Source organism: Fundulus heteroclitus, chromosome 3, assembly GCF_011125445.2.
Source record: "Fundulus heteroclitus isolate FHET01 chromosome 3, MU-UCD_Fhet_4.1, whole genome shotgun sequence".
Lineage (NCBI taxonomy): Eukaryota > Metazoa > Chordata > Actinopteri > Cyprinodontiformes > Fundulidae > Fundulus > Fundulus heteroclitus.
The window spans coordinates 20,716,692-20,735,560 of NC_046363.1; the positions used below are offsets into that span (position 1 = coordinate 20,716,692).

The window sequence follows — 18,869 nt, forward strand, 5'->3', positions numbered from 1 at the left end:
TTTGTGAAATCAAATACTTAACAAAATATTCTACTTTAAGCAAAATTCAGAAATGAAATGACTGAAAAGGTTAAAAGTATTGCTGTATTTTTTTTTCCATCAAACTAGTCATCAGCTCACATTCAATGACACAAAGCTAATTTGCCATTTTCACCTGAAAATGTCACCACCTATAGGTGTTAAGGCATGTGGTTGCCCGTTCAACGAACTGCAGATAAAGAGCAAAAGGCTTTATTTAAAAGGTTTTGGAGTTTAAAAGTTTAAGTTCCTGGCCCACTTATGTTTCTTACGAGCATGCAAATCACAACAGATTAGTAGTTAGGTACACATCGTCTTGAAGGGATTGTAAAGGTCAGCTCATGAAAACAGTTTTCTCCATACCAATATTTCCATCTGTCCTTTCAGTAAAGTTAGTCATAGACATGGTATCATTTCTAGAAACGTCTTCTTCCAAGCAAATAGACCCAAAATGTAACTGAAACCAAGCTAGACCTGCATGTGACAAAGTGATGCGTACGCTGAAAAAACACCCAGCATAAAGAGGACATGGAGCATGTGCCTAACGCTCGCTGTTGTTAACACTACGTCAGTTGTTCGTGTTTGTGAGATCGTTGTTTCCAGTTGATTGCATCTTGGCTATCCACACATCAAGCCAACAGTAACAACAATAATCCCCAGTGATATGGTCTTAAAAACTCTGTTTGGAACATTAAAATACCAATATTGGTCACAAGAATTCAGTCAAAAGAGAAAATATCTATTTTAGGGCACTGATAATCTCAGGGGCCACAGGCTGCTGCCCCACAAGCCTTTGCGTGGCGATGCTTAGAAAATAAATGATCAAACGTAAAAGATTTGATTTCACCTAAAAAGTCCCTAAAGGGAGACTTTAGGGCAGATAAGATTTAAACATTTTCACTCAAAAGTGATCGTGTGTGGAGATAGGTTTTCTGTCAATAGGGTATCGGGGACGTGCACGTCGTATCACGATCTATTGGACAAAAAAAAACAAAAAAAAAAAAAAAGCCTTTAGCATCTTCAGCATAAATTTAATTGTGTTTTACTGAACTTGGGATTTCTTTCAGATTCCCTTTGATGCTGAGCAGACGAAGGAAATTCTGCGTCACTTCAAAGAAAACGACATTAGAACTTCATGCTGCTCTTGTCTTTCAACCAGATGACTAACATGTACCTGTGTAGACATACTCCACAGACACGCAAAACATAGATTGGAACGAAAATAAAGACACGACAAATAAAAAAAGGAAGTAAAAAAAAAAGCAGAACTCATTGACAAAATAAAGAGTGATTGACATGACTTGTTACACAAGGATCTAAATCATACTAAATGCTAGACGTGGTCTAATTCACTTCATTTCAAAGGGTTTTCCTGGGAACTTATATATTACGCTCTGTAGTGTTCAAGCAGCGTGTATGGAGTGATTGGTGGCGCTTTGTGGTTTCTAAATCAAGGTTTTGTATTGTCTTGTTACTGCAGCAAATGTTTTACCACCAACCAAAAGGGAGTTTTCTTTAAGTACAGCCTATGTTACTGCTTATCAGGTCAGCTCTCTACAGCAAATATTATTATCACTAGTAGTAGTAGTATTAATAATATATATCTTTCATTTGTTTTTGTTTTTATTTCTTTATCATTAAAGCAGAGATAAAAGTAATCTAAATTAATATTGACAATACTGACATTTGAGGTCATTTGGCAGCATAAGACGCCGTCAGTTTTAGGTGACAAACTTGAAAAAGCAAAAAATAGATCAGAGGAGAAACTCCACTGAGAGTTTTCTGAGTTTTCTGTTCAGCCCGTGGGCTGTGCAACAGCTCCCTCTGCTGGCCAGAACGCCCACTCCATGGAGCTGCACTTATTATGACTTACCATGAGCTGACTTGGGTTGATAAATATAAACTTAAGTTAAATCTGATTTGAGTTGATAAATCTAAGCTTGTTAAAATGTGCAAAACTGGGTTGAACTTGAAAGAACTACATACTCTTTCATCTCTGCTCCATTTTATCTCAGTACCTTTTATTTCACCTCCTTCATTTAACATTTGAGCTTAAAAAAGATGCATAAATAAATAAGGACAGCGGACTGTCTAAAATATGGATATCTGAGAAACAAAATCAGGGATCTTAGTCAAGAAGAAATGCACGAATAGCCTACAGTGTGGAAGCAGAAGATTCACAGTGGAGATGTTTCTGCATATATCAGAAAAAAATAGATGTTACAGAAATTTCAGGGATCTTCACTTTTAAAGAAGCCAACCTTATCTTCTACTTTTTTTCAGTCCACATCAACTACAAGTATTTAAATCAGGGCAGTGATGGTAAAAAGAAAGTGCGCCCCCTGTCTGTTTTGAGGTTTTGATACACAAAATAGGCTAAAGATAAATTACCTTGTCTTTCCTAGGTTCTAAAATGATTTAAATCTTTCCTGATGTGTACAAAACCACAGCTACATGGATGAAGCTAAACTGTAAATACTTGTAAACAACAAAATAAACTCCCAAAAATATATGTAAAACCCCACAACTTGAATGGAGGAGGAGTATTTTTGTTTTAAACTGGATGGTGGATAAGAATACGAAAACAAATATAGGTGAGCATATTAAAAACAAAGACACTTTCATTCATTCAGGTGGACGAGTTCTAGTGCCTTCTTGGTGCCCTGTTAACAAGGGGTGGCAGGACACATCACAGGATTAATAAAGAGATTGTGACTTTACTTCCTTTAATGCAGCTGGAGCTGAGTTTAAAAAAAGGCTTAACAAGCTTTAGAAATAATTCAAGGAACTGCATTGTCTGGAGGCAGCTCATGCTGGAGCTACAGTTCTGCATTTGAAAAGAGATGGATGGGGTACTGTTAAAAAACGTACTTGTTGAAGAGCAAAATGTTTAAAAATTGTTTCAGAGAAAACCGGGAAAGTGTAGAATGTGTCTTACTTTACAGCACACAATACTGTTAAATTAGAAGAATTTGGCACATTTCCTATCAGTGCAAGTGGCTCCAGCTTCAAGAGCTGTAATTTAAGCATTTAGTGGTACAAGGCACGGAGGTGTACTCTGATGAGCTGCACAACTGCCTTGCAGCAAGACGTTTTTGGGTTTGAACCCTGGCCTGAGGTCTTTCTGGAGTTGGTATGCTCTCCCTTTGCATGCGTGGGTTCTCTCAGGGTACTCCGGCTTCCTCCCACAGTCCAAAACCATGACTGTTAGGTGCTATTTGGGGCCCTCTGCTGGCCACATATGACACCATTTTGACAATAAATAGGAAGGAACCTCAAATTAAATTCTAATCAGTCTTACATAAAGCTGGACTTGGGTTGACAGAGAAGAGTTGGTAAATTTGATTAGATTTTGCAATAATAGACATTGTTTAGACACATCAAATCCATTTACAGTCGGAGAAAGGACATGACAAAAACACACAAAAGGATCATTCATCTATCCTCTACACCTGCTTATCAATTCATGGTAGCAGGAGTGGGTCTGGTTCCTATTTCCAGCAGTCATTGAGGTATACCCTGCTGTGCAGACCCCATACAATCACATTCAATACATCTGAATATCATTGAGAAGGTGATTTATTTCAGTCTCTCAATTCACTAAGTAAAGCACATCATATAGATTAATTACATGCACACTATGTTTTGAAGGCTTTATTTTTTGTCAATTAGGAAGATTTCCCGCTTAAAGGGGTTGAAAACATGACATTTAAGGTTAGAATATTACTTCAGACCAATAAAAGAAAAAAATGAATACAGACATCTGTACATACATAAATTTGATACATAAAAAGTGTATTTAAAACCTAACCTTGCCTGCAAGATGAATTCTCGCAAACACATGAGACTCCATCTTGTATCGCTCCAGCGTCAACTGTTTGTGTCTGAGCCAAAAAAAAATGGTTTGGGCCAATCACGTTGCAGTATTGTGGTTTAAGGCGGGACATACCGGTGCAAGAGCCCACAGCCGGACCAACATTAACATGGCAGCGCAGGAGGATGCACGCGCAGCTGCTGCTATCACATCTGTATCCGCAATTTCATGTTTGAAAGAACAACAGCAAGAAGTGCCTTGACTAGCTTAACTCCTTGTTGTTTCTTATGACGCCTGCTGCTTACGTTTTAATGTGATACCGTTATTGGCTAAAACCAGCCTTTGATAGGTGGGCACTAGGTGTCACTTTGCCCAATCAGCTCAGAGAGATCTGCTGAATATCCTCCCTTTCCCCAAACGGATTTGATAGGTGCAGACCCAGATGGATAGTGTGCAGAACGGACAGCGCTACACATTATCACCTTAGTTTGCAAGTTTAGTCTGCACCAGCTAATGGTGGAACGTAGACTGTTGCTAAAATAACACTGGTTGAACTCTCTGGGTAAATAATATGGATGAAAACTCACTGTTAACACTCCAATATCCAGGCTGCAGGGATGAAACTTCACAGTCACATGTCCTGGATGGCACCATCTGTTGTTCGCCAGCGCCGCCAATCTACCACATTTGCTCTTGCTGCTCTTCTTTAAATCTCTGCACACGATCAATCTGGTCCTGCTCCCATCAAATCCATTTGCAAATAACAAATTTGCAAATGCTCTGCTTTCCTACTTTTTGGATGTGAGGCCTTAAAATCACAAATGTATATTACTGTAATAAACAAACCTTTTTTTTTTACAATTGGTATTGCATTTACATAATGAAACTCAGATGCTGATCTTATGTAACACAATGTTAGACAGATGGTTATGATCACGGCCAAATCTTATGCGCCTCTTACACTGAAGCATCAGACTAAAATAAAACAAATGGTGTAAAATATCCGAACATACAAACAGGTTTGCTGTGAACAAAATAGGTTAGTTACCAAAGTGATGACATCGAAATGTTAACGGTTAATCATTAGATTGAAGCAAAGTGATGACCTTTTTAATCTACCGCACATTTTGTCACCCTCCCACATTTTGTCGCCCAGCCATAGCGGATGTGCCGTTGGCGTTAGTGCAGCTTACGGTAAAGTTGAACCTACAGCCACTGACAGCGATTATGAAGTTGTTTGTGTGTTCTTAAATGTTGCTTGAGCGTAATACTTGTGAACAAAACGGCAAGTAAAGGAAGCAAACTGCATCATTCTTGTTGTACACCAAAAACACACAAAGAGTGTTTCAACCCACAGGAGGAAGTAGGGTGAATCCCCACCCCACCCCCAGCCCCCCAACAAAACCAGTCTCACATCATCTTTTGGATGACAAAAAGCGCATGAGACCGACTAGAGCGGCAGGTATGTTGAGCTCGTCTCTCGCACCGTCTTTCTCTTCTTCGTTTCTTATTTCTTGAACTTTTTTTTATACCAAAACCTTTCAAAGCTCTGTAGATGCTGCTTTAGATCCAAAATACTCATCTATTTAATGCAGCTCTTAATAAAAAATCTGCTATTTTTTTTTTTTTAGTTTCAGTAACGTGATCCATTTTGAGAGGAAATGTTGGAGATAACATGTAAAAGTTTGTTTTGTCTTTTTATTTATTTTTTTATTTTGTCTTCTTTCAAATGCTAACACAGACGCTTCCGACTCGGTTGTTTGTTCAGTGGAAAATACCAACCTAAGGTTTCTCACACCGTTTAGGAGGTTTATCTATAATCCTGCCATCAGATACGATGAAACTGGAGGACACGACTTGTTTACTGGAAGAATTTCTGTCTCTTAGGACTGTCTCTTGATGTTTTGCTTCGCAGAGTTAGCAGAACTGAACTGACTTCCGAAGCAATGGCCAACAACTTTACGGCTCTGCTGTGTCTTCTGTGCTGTAAGCGTCATTTCACACTTCTTCCATTCTGCCCTTTGCACAATAACTCTTCACACTTAGGTGGTCTGACACCGGAAGATGTAACCACAAACCCTCAGTTAGATGGAAATGTTGCAGAAACGCTGCATTATTAGCAGTGACAGGTTTCAGCTCTGGTGTGTCCTTGTTTGTTTCTTTCCTTTCCTTTAGGCCTGACTGTGACTCTGGCAGGTATGTGCATCACACAGACGATGAACACCACCCTGAGATCTGAAATCCACCTTTTGTGTTCTCAGAATCAGGAAAAAGAAAAACAAACAAACAAACAAACAGCTAGGCTTCTGCAGAACCACACAAAAGAAAAAAATACCTGAAGGATCATTTTTTCCATTCGAGTTTCTTGTCGTCTCAGTCATCTAGCAACCCACTTCTTTCCTTCTCTCCTTTTCTGTTTGTCTCCGGTCGCCAGACAGTAATGTGTCTTGCTACAGAATTGAGCCGGGGACGATAGCGGCCATAATCTTTGCAGATTTGTTGCTGACTCTCATCATCGTGGTCGTAACCTACCGATGTGCCAGTTTCCAGCGTAAGAAACTGGATAATGGTAAGGCACTTACGAGATGAGTTAAATATTATTACGTTGTCCATGCCGTATTTTTATTTTAAGAGGTGTTTCTCTTTTCTTTCATCTCTTCACAGCTGACAAGGTTTACATGAACGTTCGGGCCAACCTCAAGAACCCAAATTAAAAAAGGTTTTATCAATCATTAGCAGAGAGCGGTTGCACTCTGCTTTTCAATGCAGCTATATTTATCGCACCCTCCATAATTATTGATACTACAGTTCCAGACACCAGTTGTTGTCGTCGTTTTCATTGCAGCTCGCATCGAAGACATGGACAAGTTCTGGCAAGCGGCTATTTTCTTGGAGTTATTTCCTGACTCATGAATATTAATACATATTCGGCCATTTTAAATTTTTCTCGTCTTTCCCATGTCGAATAGAAGTAGAGAGAAATTTTATTCAGTGTCACATCATGTCTGTACCTAAAGAAAACAGCCAATTAAAATGTTGTGATACTCTGTCTATGTATATATATATTTTTATATAGATATATATATATATATATATATATATATATATATATATATATATATATATATATATATATATAGATAGATAGATAGATAGATAGATAGATAGATAGATAGATAGATAGATATATATATGCATTACTCAGTTTGGAGGATGAAGGATGCTCTGAGTATACAGTTAGTTTGGTGAACCATTGGCTCCAGAGGAATCAGAAGTGCTCTGTCCAAAAAGTGTGTTGTGTTACTCCCTATAGGGTGCCATGGTCAAAACACTTTAAGGACTATGACTATGAATACAGAACATTGTATATATTTTGATTAAAAGCCAAGAGCAACACAATGTTGAAGATAGATATGGTGCCAACAATTCATGCTGACTTTTACAAGACAGAAGACATAGGGCCTGGGCTCTAAGCATGAACATCAACAGCTGCAACGATTCCTACAATATATATATATATATATATATATATATATATATATATATATATATATATATATATATATATATATATATATATATATATATATATATATATATATATATATATATATATATATGTATATGTGTGTGTGTGTGTACTCAAATCAAAGCCTGAATTTCTTTTTTTTTTTTCAAAGTGAGATTACGTTGTGGCAATAATATATAATTAACTTCTGAGATGTAAGTTAATTTTTTTTTTTTACCATGGAAGCTAACAATCATTGACACACATTTTGTAAAATACATTTTCATCTTAAAAATAATAACATTTGCTGAGTTCTGAATTTTGAATGCATTTTAATGACTTATAAAATTGGTTTTAGTTAGACAAATTTTCTGGACACCATACACTCCAGAAAATGCTGCAAGGGGCTCAGTCGCATTTAGACCTGAAGGATATTTGTCAAATTTGGGATTCTTTTATTATTATTATTATTGTTTTTTGTTTTTCCAAAAGATTTTTAAATAAAAAGTGGACTTTACTGTTTACATGTAACTGTAAACATTGAAAATAAAGTAACGAACAGCGCCCCCTGCAGAAAGGTTTTGGCATATATTAGATTAGACAAAGCCCACTGAAAATGAATAATGAGATTTTAAAAAGACTGTTTTTAGCCTTTCTGTGTCAAACTATTAATTTGCTATTGTACAGATTATCTGATGTCAGATTTTAACTGCCATCTTAATAAATCTCTCAAACCTCTTTCTGGTAATGTTGTCATGTATTACATTTTAACAAATTAGTGGAAAGTATATCTTTTATGATCACTGTGGAACATTTGTTTCAAGGGCACAAAATTAGTTTTTGTGGAACAAATAAAGAAACTCACATCAAACTATGTATTTGTTTTATTTTGGCTCCTAAACACATCAGTTTAGTCCTGAACCATTTTACTGATCACCTTAAAGTTTTTTTTAACAAAATATCTTTTCTGCAATGACATTAAAATAATTTTATGTTTGGTTTGATAGTTTCTTGTTTATCTCTGTACAGTTTCACTAATTTGTAAAGCTCTTACCTTTCTATTTTATTCTTATCTACTCCATCGTTGTGGTGTACTGTGACCTTTTGAGCATAGCAACTTGTTCTGGAGACCAGATCAGATTTGACCATATAGGTCTTCCTGCTTTGTTGATCAAATCTTGCAGTGAAACTGCTTCTTGAGTCAAACCCAGAAAACATGCTGACCGAGATCAGTCTTATATACTGGTAATATTTGGCTGATCCATCACAGTTGCCTAATGTTATACATAATAAAATAAACTGATTCTGGCCTTATCTATCAGCTTTTGAGCTCTTTTGAGTTTATACAGACACCTTCTATCTCTCTTGAGCGTGACCGTAAAAATGATGTGAGCTTTTAATAACAGGCTGTCAAATCAGCCTTATCTTAGATATTTGTTGGACTTCTGAGACTTTTGGAAATAATGTTTTTGGACATGTAATTATATTTATTACAGAAATATAGAGCTCAATTGCCTTGATAGAGACCTACATGTGAAAACATAAACTGATATGTAAAATATAAAGTGTTCTGAGAAGAACAGGGTTCCCATTTGACAGACTGTCACAACCAAAGAGTAAGGGAATCTTATGCATTGCACAGATTGAATACACATAGTGTAATATTCCAAGCCTTTATTTCTTGTGATTATGTGCCGCTGTTTGTCCGTCTGACTTTGTTTTATGTTTGTGTTTTCATCATCTCCCTGTTGTTTAGGTGTTGCTTTATTTCTTGTATTCTGTCCCGTGTTCATTTTAGCCTGTCCTCTGTGATCTCTGTTTGTCCTCCACTTGGTAAAGCACTAATCAGGGAAACAGCCAAGAGGCCTGTAGTAAGTCTGGAGGGGCTGCAGAGATGCACAGGTGAGGTGGGACCTGTGCCACAAATCTGGCCACCCCTATGGTGAAACATGTGGGGCTGCATTATGCTGGGATGATGCTTTTCTTCAGCAGCGACAGCACGCAAAAGAAGTAGGTAACTTATTATTTGTAAACAGGAAATAAAACTGAAAGCCTTTACTTTTCATTCCCCTTCACAATTATGTACTACTTTGTGTTGCTTGCGTGTCTATGAATAATTTGGGAAGGCACTGTATTTGATATTTTCTACAAATACTGCTTTATTTTATGGATCATTTAAAAAAAAAAAGTGTTTCCCCCACCAAAAGTTTACTTTCCTTTTGCTGACAGGACAGCGCCGTTTCAGATAAAAGGGCCTTCAGCAAAGGCACCTGTGACTGCGGCCAGCCGCCTGCGCTAAACCACACAGCATCAGGAAACTCCATTTGAAGATACGATTACTTGTATTTCAGCTAAATCTGCCGGTGTGATAAAAGTGACCCGACGCTGCTGCCGGTTGCTGCTTCTTTTGCCTGGATCCCTGTGTTTAAACTACAACATGCTGTCGATCACGGCCTGACTCCTGGAGCTGAAACTGAAACTTTGTGTTCTCGTAAAGGCCAGTTCTACCGACATTACATGTAATGGGAAAGAGACAAAACAAGAAAACCAACTTCCTCTTCTGTCAGTGGACTCCCCCCCATGCGTGCTCCTCCTTCTTTAACAGACTCTCGGTTTGCTGAAAAATCATCCACCCTGGTAACATTACAGCCCGTGGAGACTGGAACCCGCCTGACTGTCACACCTCCAGCATCTCATTTTATGTGCGCCACAGCAGCAGCCTTTTAACAAATAAGACAACCGCTGGTCTTTGGACTGAGCCGAGAAGATGCCCGACGCGCTCTGTGTTGTGGGCTCCATGTTTGGTGAGTCATTTATATCCATACTACCTGACAGTAAAGGTGTGTATATATATATATATATATATATATATATATATATATGCAGACTTTGAATAGTTCTACTCCCTTTATGTGTTGCAGGCTCAGAGGAAGGACAGCAAGGTAAATCTCTTCAGCCATTTGCTTCAGATATGTGCAGTGTTATGATGCTTTGCTCTGTTTAAAATCCCCTTTTTTCATGTCGCCCAGCAGAATGTGGCCCCTGCTACATGATAAACATGGGCGCTGTGGTCGGCATCTTCGCCTCAGACATTATCTTGACCGTCTTCCTCATCATCTCTGTGTTCTACTTAGCAAGTCGCCAAGGGAGAAGAAGGGAGCGAGAGTCTCACGATGGTCAGCTTGTGCATTTCTGGGGTGTTTTTTTTTGGGGGGGGGGGGGTGGTGGTTAGCTTTTTTTTTTTTTTTTTTACATTATGTTTGTTTACCTGATCCATTGAGAGGGCATTAATCCTTTTCTTTCCTGTATATAGGTAGAAGAAATCTATCTTTATCTGCTTCAAAGAAAATGACGCCAGAAGTCACAGAATCTCCATACCAGGTAAAATATTAAGCCTTGACATTAGAATATATTTATTTAATATTTTTGTGTGACTATAAAATATATAATGACAATCAAAGTAATTGTCACTATTGTAATGGATTGCATATGCATGTGATTTGACACGCGTTTCCTTTTGTATGTAGTTATTTAAATATTGAAAAATGTGTTTAATTGCAATGCATAGTTGCTTAATTCTTTTATTTGTTTTTTCTTTACTTTCAAGGAACTACATGGAGTGCAGTCAGATATCTACAATGAGCTTCAACACTTTAGGAAATGACAGAATGTGGAAAACAGTAAAAAAAAATCCCAACTTCCTGTATGTAACTAACTTTAAAATGTTTAAACAAACTGTGTTACAACAACTAATCCTTTGTATACATGTTGCTTTGGAACCTGTAATTTAGCAGAATCTTTATGACAATCATTGAGGAGTACCTCAGGGTTTTTTCTTGTGCATGTTTTACATTGTGCTCAATGGGAATGTGGAGCGGTGATATTCGTTGTATTTTGCATTTGTAAATAGTTTTTCATGTTTAATAGTAAATAAAATCCAACTTTACAATAAATGCGGTTTAGCTCATTACAGTTCATTTTATTAACCTCGGTTACATTTTTCGTTCATCAGCTTTCATTACAAGCAACCAATTCTTGCTTTACACCCAACCAAAAGATTCAACTAAAACCTTTATTTTTCTTTTATATCTTCACATGATAAAAAATATAAAAACTGGAAGCACAGATTCTATTTAGAGGTAGTAAAAAAAAAAAGAAAGAAAAATCCCCAGTATTTGTTGGAAACGTCCTGTTTTCCTCTGGTGAGTCAACACGTGGTGGCTCCTGACTCATTAGAAGGAAGCGGCTCTGAGAAATATAGGAAAAATTGGTGTATACAATCATAGCAGATGAATTGAATGCACACACACACAGACGATGCTGGAAGTTGTCCGTTGTTAAAGAAACGTGACAAGATTCATGTACTTGGGATTGAAATGCAGAAGAAACAAACCTTCATGCAGACTTGACTGGAGCAGATGAACCGCTGGGATCTGTGAGGGTAAAAATAAGCAAAATCACATTTTCTGGAGGGCTGCACGCATCAATGATCAGTTGCTGAATTCCTCACTTGAGGAAAGAGAAACAAGCTCTTACCAAAAGGGTACGTTTCAGAGCTGATGTATTCTCTGCTTTCTGTGGGAATATTCAGTTTTTAAAATATCTTTGACCGTTCACAGCTTTTATTTCTGCTGAAAGCCTCTGGCCGCGTCGCCTATAATACGATCACTGGTCTTACCTTTACTGTTGTGCACCACAGCCGGTTTTCCATTGTTGCCCTCCGAGCTTTGCCAAGATGTCTCCCTGCTTTCATCAGGGTCCGCATCATCAGCCTTTGTTCTAAGACGTGTGCTCTGACTGGCTCTGCCAGACCTCGCCATCTCTTCCTCTTCGCTATCTGGATCAGTCGGTCCTCTGCCTCCCTGAAGCTCGCCTTGACCTTGGATTTGCTCCTGGCTCTTGCTGGTCCTGTCCAGCGGCTGCATGTTGTCTGTGTCCACTCGCGTTCTTCTCCTCGATGGCGCCTGTCCTTTTGCTCCAGGTTTGGGAGCAATACGGCCATCGCTGTTGAGTTCTTCAGATGTTTCTGTGAGGAATTAAACTTCACGTGACTTCTGAATCGACATATAAAGTCCTCTGCAAAGGTAGTCATACTCTTTAGACTTTTGATATTTTGCCACGTCACAGCTACAAATTTCATCAGGTTTTATGGAGGGGTGGGGTGGGGGGGGTATTGGAGATTCTAACACAAACTGCTGTATAACTGCGAATGGAAAGGCATCCGTTTCAATTCTCTTCACGAATAGCAGTCTGAATCATGGGGCTTGCATTTGTATTCAGCTGCCTCTTACCCTATACCTCTAAGTAAAATTTGGTGCAAACAATCACAGCTTATATGAAAATGGAGCCCACTGGTTTCTGATTTAATTTTAAGGATCAATCCAGCTGTTCCCGTCGGAGTTCTGTTGGATATCCGTTGTAGACAAACATCATCATGAAGACAGAGAAACACAGCAGACCACAGAGGTGATGAGGAAGAAGGCCAAGACGACGTCAGAGGCAACGATGCCAACCGCAGTCATGGATGAAACCAGAAAGATGTTAAAACAACATCCTGAGCTTTGAACAGCTCACTGAGCACTGGTCAATCCATCATCCAGAAAGGGAAAGAGTATGTCACAACTACAAATCTACCACAACATGGCTGTCCTTCTACGTTCATAGGCCAGACAAGGAGTGCATTGATCAGAAGCAGCCAAGAGGCTCATAGTGACACTACAGAGACCCACATCCTAAGTAGAAATGCATTATTCACTCGCAGGTGTGGCAATGAGTTTCTTCAGAAGAGGTCCGAAAGCTGGTCACAGAAGATGGTAGGATGGATGGAGCTAAATACAGGGAAATCCTGCTGGAAATCCTGTTAGAGGCAGCAGGACAAAACCCCTACATGTACAACCAGAGCTACAAAGAAATTGTTCAAAGCTTATAGTGGGTCAGAATGGCTCGGCCAGTGTCCGAACCTAAATGCAAAGTAGAATCCAATGATTACAGATGCTCTCCATCTAATCTTACTAATCTTAAAATGTGTTGCGAAGCAGAATGGACAATATCATCTGTCTCGGAAAATGGAAAAGGTGTCAGAAACACACCACAAGTGAATTTCAGACGTAATTGTTGTGGTAAAAGTTTGTTCTACAAAGCATTGACCCCGGAGGCTTGAATACAAATACACAGACCACTTTTCAGATGTGTATTTGTAAAAAACAAACAACAAATGTAAATCATATATCTTTTCCATTCTAATATACTATATCAGGCCAAATAAGAAGCCTGATAAAAAAAAAAAATTGATGTTTGTGGTTGTAATGTGACAGACTTGTAAGAAAAGCAGAAGGATATGAATACTTTAGCAGGGCACGGTAACTCTGGTGACTTGGTGATTTACAACCGAGGTTCAAACCCTACCTTTGCTTTCACTTCCACTTTGGTCAGGGCCTGAAATATTAAGAACAAATGTACTTACTTGATTTGTGTGAAAATAAATATGATTTCTAAATATACAGTCTGTATGACTCATATATGTAATGTACCTGGATAGCCAGGCGTGACAAAACTCTCCGCTGATTCCATCTCAGACAAATCTGTAAGTTAAATATTTGGCTGCTGTTTTAATTGCAATTTGTTTTTAATCTGATTGTTTAACATATTTATTCTTTGCTAACATATAAAAAAAAAAAAAAACGCATACCATCGGAATCCTGGTCTCCTGGTCTATCAGATGGGTTTCTCTTTGCTGTAAACGTGAGAAAGATGTAAAGACAAAATCTCACGTGTTTGCTTCAGTATCCAGTAAACATTAAAGTAAAAACTATAAACAGATCGTGTGCAGGTTTCTCTTCCCAGTTGTTATCCTGTTTTAACGTTTTGAGAGGGAACCGAAAAAGATCCGGAGACCTGACTATATTTTGCCAAAACTGGCATGTACTGACCGGTGACTTTGGCAGGCGTGGCTCTGTCAGTGGTTGCTCCAAGTGCCTCTGTAAGAACATAAAAACCCACGCTCACTTCAATCATCACAACAAACATCAGGCGATGGTGGAAGGAATAAAAGTGATTACGAATCTCACCGTTTAAAAAGATCAACACATGACGCCTTTGAGCTTGAAGAAAAAACAGGGATTAGATGCGTATCCCCTCCACCCGATTTAACATTTTTCTTTTACTACAAATTGAGGTTTTCATAAAAACAAAGGACATAAAAATTAGGTTTATGTTGTTTACCTCTTGTTTGGCCTTGTACTGCCGTGACTGCAAATGGCAGCACCAGCAGGAGACAAAACATGAAGCTGAAATAAAGAAAACGTTGCTTTGATTTCATTTCCATCCCGCTAAGAATTAAAAGACTAAAAGAAAAATAACTTACCGCTTCATTTTCCCTTTGGTTCCCCACCTCTGTCCTCCGTTCGGCGGTAAGAGCTCATGAGGGCTGGCTTTTTATGCACTCCCACATCAAGGCTCTACTAGAGATAATTACAGATTGCAGCCAGATGGATCAGTTTGAGTCTTATAGTCAAAGACTCCATCTGTGTGTGTCGAACACTGTGCCGCTTCTGTGCAGAAAAGCGACAGACACTGGTAGGTTTACAAGGGCCCATTCATTCTCTTTCAACACGAAAACATCATTTCTTGACATGCAGACTGACAGAAGAGGGGGGTCTTGCCCTCTAATTTGTGTTGATTACAGGAGGCCGGTTACTTCAGAGAATGACCTCTGACCTTTACTTTGACCAAAGTCACCACTGAATCAATGCATCAGACCAAAGTTGTACTTTTTTTTCCCCATTAATGTCCACTGATCAAATGCGGCTCTGTTTTTAACCGACAAAGGCCCTAAAGGGGGATAAGTTTAAAAAAGTGCCTTCCTGTGAGACAGGTTACACTAAATATGGTCAACTGAAGTGTACCTTAACATTTTGAAGAAAATAGCAAAAAGACAATTTATGTCAAATATTAACATCTAATATTTGTGTTTAGTGAAAATAAACACTTATTTTTAATTTGACAATAGCCAAACATTTTAAGAGAGCTAAAACAGTACGTGAACCACGGACAGATGGAGACTGGCACAAACCTCCTTCCGGCACTACAACAATAAAGCGGGTATAGAAGGTGAATGTAAATAATTATGTTCATCCCAAGTGTATCAACATACCTTATTCAATTAAAACCTTTCTTCATTAGCCTCACACGACACAAGAGAAAAGCCCACGTGCATTCTGCTTGTGCAAAAAAGGGACAATGCCCCCATCCGTCTGACGGAGCACCAGTTCAGAGCTACTTTGCTCTACACAGAGCCGTTGCACACTTAGCTAATACTAAGACCTGTTTAAGGATGCTGTTAGCAAGCTTTGGGTCTGCCTTTGATACAGTACAACCCCACTGACCGGTTCAAAAACCGAGCAACCTGTGTTCAGCAGCTCACATACATCTGCATCCCCGTCCTGAACACAGATGCACCACAGTGCTGTTTTCTCAGCTCAGTTTTTGGCTCCTGCTTCACATGAAAGACAGCATATTTGTTACAATTTGCATCTGAATGCACAAACACAGATGTTGCATCTGACACCAGGCATGGGGACTGTTGCAACAGTGCTTGGGGATGCTTGCAATGGGTTAAAACACAATGAATTTTACTGTTAATAAATTATTATTATTATTATTATTATTATTATTATTATTATTATTATTATTATTGTTATTGTATTATTATTTATAAAAAAATATTATATTATTCCAGCAGTGTTATCAACTTTGATGTGATAGCTATCGTAGATTTGCCTGGATGAGTAGGCCTTTGATATAGAATACAGTAGATTTTCAGTGACACGGGAAGAATGGAACAATTTGTGAGCCTATTAACTTCTCATTTTGTCAATTGTTAGGTTCGTGCATTCATCAAGCAAAACTGATCTTTGAAAAGAAAAAAAAAAAAACTTGGCTTCCAAAACTGTTGTGGAAAATCACAACTATTGGAAATGCAATTATATATTTAACCAGAACACTTCTATTCAAGAAACGTTTTAATCCATCAGACTCCTGTGACCCTCTTCCTCACCCTGGGTATACTGAAAAGACAGAGACAAAGATATGTTTATTATGTTCAGACCATTCATTGTATCCTCCTCAGCGCATAAACACGCGGTTGTTATTGGCAAGCAAGACTGTTGTAAAAACTAGTAGCAAAATGTTCCTGTTTTCTAGTTCCTGACAGCTGAGGAGCAGCATTTTTTGTGCAAGCTACCATTAATGGCCACATGTTGCTCACGCCTTCATAAAAGGATACCACTAGCTACAGTGTCAAATGTAGCGCTTAGAACTGAAAACATAAGAAAAGAAACGGTTCCTGAATCAGAAGCTATTACATGGTCATTCGAAACCATCTATAGAGAGCTGTTGCAGTGCTGTGATACTTTTGTAAAACTGAACTGAAACTTTTCATAAATACAGTTGTCAGAAATGAGGGACGTCTTAAAAAGACGGGCAGGAACTGGCTAAAAGTTATTATATTATTAGCTCAAAAAAACTGTTTTACAATATTGGCAAGTTGTTGCATTATTGGAATTTTGTGTTTAAATTTGCCAAAATTATTATAACATCGACAATGTAGTCATTTTTCCTGCAGTCCTGCTATCTCCCACCACCTGCACTGGGTCCAGTGGCCATCCCAGGACAGAGCTGGCCCTCCTAATTACCTTATCCAGTCGCTTCCTCTGAGCTACAGATAAGCTGCTGCTCCAACAAACAACACTATAGAAGATGGCTGACGCCCCCACAGAGTAAAAAAAAAAAAGTCTCCAGGAGCGCCCCTTGCACACCAAAAGACATCAGCGTGCTGAAGTCCACCATCAGCTCCTTTGTTTTCTGTGCATTTGGTATGAGATGGTTCTGCTGGCGCTGTCTGTACTCTGACTCGTCCTCGTCTGAGATGAGACTGATTTGGCAGAGTCATCAGAGAACTTCTGAAGGTGACAACCTGGTAAGCCGATGGAGAAGTCTGCAGTGTAGAGCGTGAACAGAAACGGTGCCAGCACAGTTCCCTGCGGTGCACCTGTACTGCAGACCAGCCTGTCAGAGACACAGCCTCGTGTCTTAAGACGCTGCAGATGACCAGTGAGGTAATCCAGTATACAATGCGACCGGTGGTGGTCCACTTCTGACCGCTCCATCTTGTCCTTCAGGAGTTGTGGTTCAATGGTGTTGAAAGTGCTGGAGTAATCAAAGAACATCATCCTCACGCTGTTCCCAGGGTTCTACAGGTAAGCTAGAAGTGCAGCAGGTAGACGGTGGCAACATCCACCCCAATGCCAGGCTGGTGGGCAAACTGCAGTGGATCCAGTGAAGACCTCACCAGGGGGCGAATATGGATGAGGATCGGCCTTTCCAGCAGGGGCGGATTTAGGAAATTTGGGGCCCTAAGCAAAGAAAGACATGGGGCCCTCTGAATTGTGAAGACAACACATAACAGACCCATTATGCAGATACAGAAATTTTAATAGAATAGACATACATTATTTTTTCTACCTTTTGTCCCTCTCTTATCCCTTTTCTTGTTGTTTTCCTCTATGTTTTCTTTTGTCCCTTTTTCTAGTAGACAAACCATGATCTGCTTATCTGTTCTCCAGTTTTTATTTGAATGAAATAATAGCTGGAAGTAAATCTGCGCCCGTCTCCATTTCATGGCAAGATCCTGTTCTTCACCTGGAGCGGTCCTCTCAGTACTATTGAGTGGCGTGCACGATCAGACAGCTGATTGGTCAGAGCTGGGTCATCTTCAGGAAGTACATTGTGCTGACTGCTTACCAGCAGAATGGATGATGCTGGACTCTCTCAGTCTGGGGGAACTACATCATTATCAAAGCCTGGCTGGATAATCGGGGGGCCCCAGGAACTTGGGGGCCCTTGACAACTGCCTAGTTTCGCCTAATGGTAAATCCGCCCCTGCTTTCCAGTATCTTCATCAGGGGAGATCTTAGTGCCACCGACCTGTAGCGGTTGAGGTATTTGGGGTGTGCGGTCTTGGGCACTGATACAAAGCAGGAGGACTTCCACAGCGGTGGTTCTCTTCCCTGCTTCCGGCTGATGTTGAAGATGTGTCCCATGATGCCACATAGCTCATCAGCGCACCACCTCATCCTGGAGCTGATAATATCTGGACCCGTAGCCTTCCTCACTTTGGCCTTTTGCAGAAAGTTCCTCACTTGGAACATTGACAGGGACCGGGGGAAGCAGGAATGGGGGAGTCATCTGTGGAGTCATTTGAAGCAGATGGGGTGGATGATAGCTGAGAACCAAAATATGTGCAGTTCTGGGCAGAAGAAGACACAGTCGTCCAGGATGAGAGTGCTTGCTGCATGTTAGACTGAGTAGGAGGGGATACAGTAGAAGAGATGAAAGCAAAGCTATCCACGTTGCAGAATGGCCCAGTCCAGTCCAGTCTATCCAATCCAGTCAGCATAGCAAAACTTGATAACTGTTGTTCACATACACTATTTGTTCACATACCCCATTTAGCCCTGCAATAGACTGGCG

The 18,869-nt window shown here is 39.4% G+C and overlaps 3 protein-coding genes and 1 long non-coding RNA gene across 5 annotated transcripts; 2 read left to right on the forward strand and 2 right to left on the reverse strand.

Moving 5' to 3' along the window:
• The first annotated feature begins 5,205 nt into the window (after window positions 1-5,205).
• hcst (hematopoietic cell signal transducer) lies at window positions 5,206-6,939 on the forward strand. 2 transcript variants are annotated; one of them, XM_036128192.1, is made up of 5 exons: window positions 5,206-5,294; window positions 5,748-5,818; window positions 6,008-6,028; window positions 6,267-6,401; window positions 6,497-6,939. In XM_036128192.1, the coding sequence occupies exons 2-5, from the start codon at window positions 5,779-5,781 to the stop codon at window positions 6,544-6,546; spliced, it is 246 nt and encodes an 81-aa protein (XP_035984085.1). In that variant the 5' UTR covers window positions 5,206-5,294; window positions 5,748-5,778; the 3' UTR covers window positions 6,547-6,939. The 2 variants fall into 2 exon arrangements, with proteins under 2 accessions (XP_035984085.1, XP_035984090.1); XM_036128197.1 differs by lacking the exon at window positions 5,206-5,294 and adding an exon at window positions 5,303-5,509.
• Window positions 6,940-10,107: 3,168 nt separating this feature from the next.
• LOC105926283 (transmembrane immune signaling adaptor TYROBP) lies at window positions 10,108-11,020 on the forward strand. The gene is made up of 5 exons (XM_036127664.1): window positions 10,108-10,144; window positions 10,232-10,282; window positions 10,373-10,516; window positions 10,654-10,721; window positions 10,948-11,020. The coding sequence occupies exons 1-5, from the start codon at window positions 10,108-10,110 to the stop codon at window positions 11,002-11,004; spliced, it is 357 nt and encodes a 118-aa protein (XP_035983557.1). The 3' UTR covers window positions 11,005-11,020.
• Window positions 11,021-11,293: 273 nt separating this feature from the next.
• On the reverse strand, window positions 11,294-14,071 carry LOC105926285. Its single transcript, XM_021316463.2, has 7 exons — window positions 14,029-14,071; window positions 13,871-13,921; window positions 13,746-13,775; window positions 12,019-12,366; window positions 11,877-11,915; window positions 11,734-11,773; window positions 11,294-11,588 (listed from the first exon to the last, which is right to left on the reverse strand). Exons 2-6 carry the CDS (start codon window positions 13,908-13,910, stop codon window positions 11,736-11,738), a joined length of 495 nt encoding a protein of 164 aa, XP_021172138.2. The 5' UTR covers window positions 13,911-13,921; window positions 14,029-14,071; the 3' UTR covers window positions 11,294-11,588; window positions 11,734-11,735.
• A 336-nt stretch (window positions 14,072-14,407) lies between these two features.
• On the reverse strand, window positions 14,408-14,814 carry LOC118560878. Its single transcript, XR_004929664.1, has 3 exons — window positions 14,704-14,814; window positions 14,562-14,626; window positions 14,408-14,440 (listed from the first exon to the last, which is right to left on the reverse strand). It is a non-coding gene; the product is annotated as an uncharacterized LOC118560878 (long non-coding RNA).
• Between the last annotated feature and the right edge of the window lie 4,055 nt (window positions 14,815-18,869).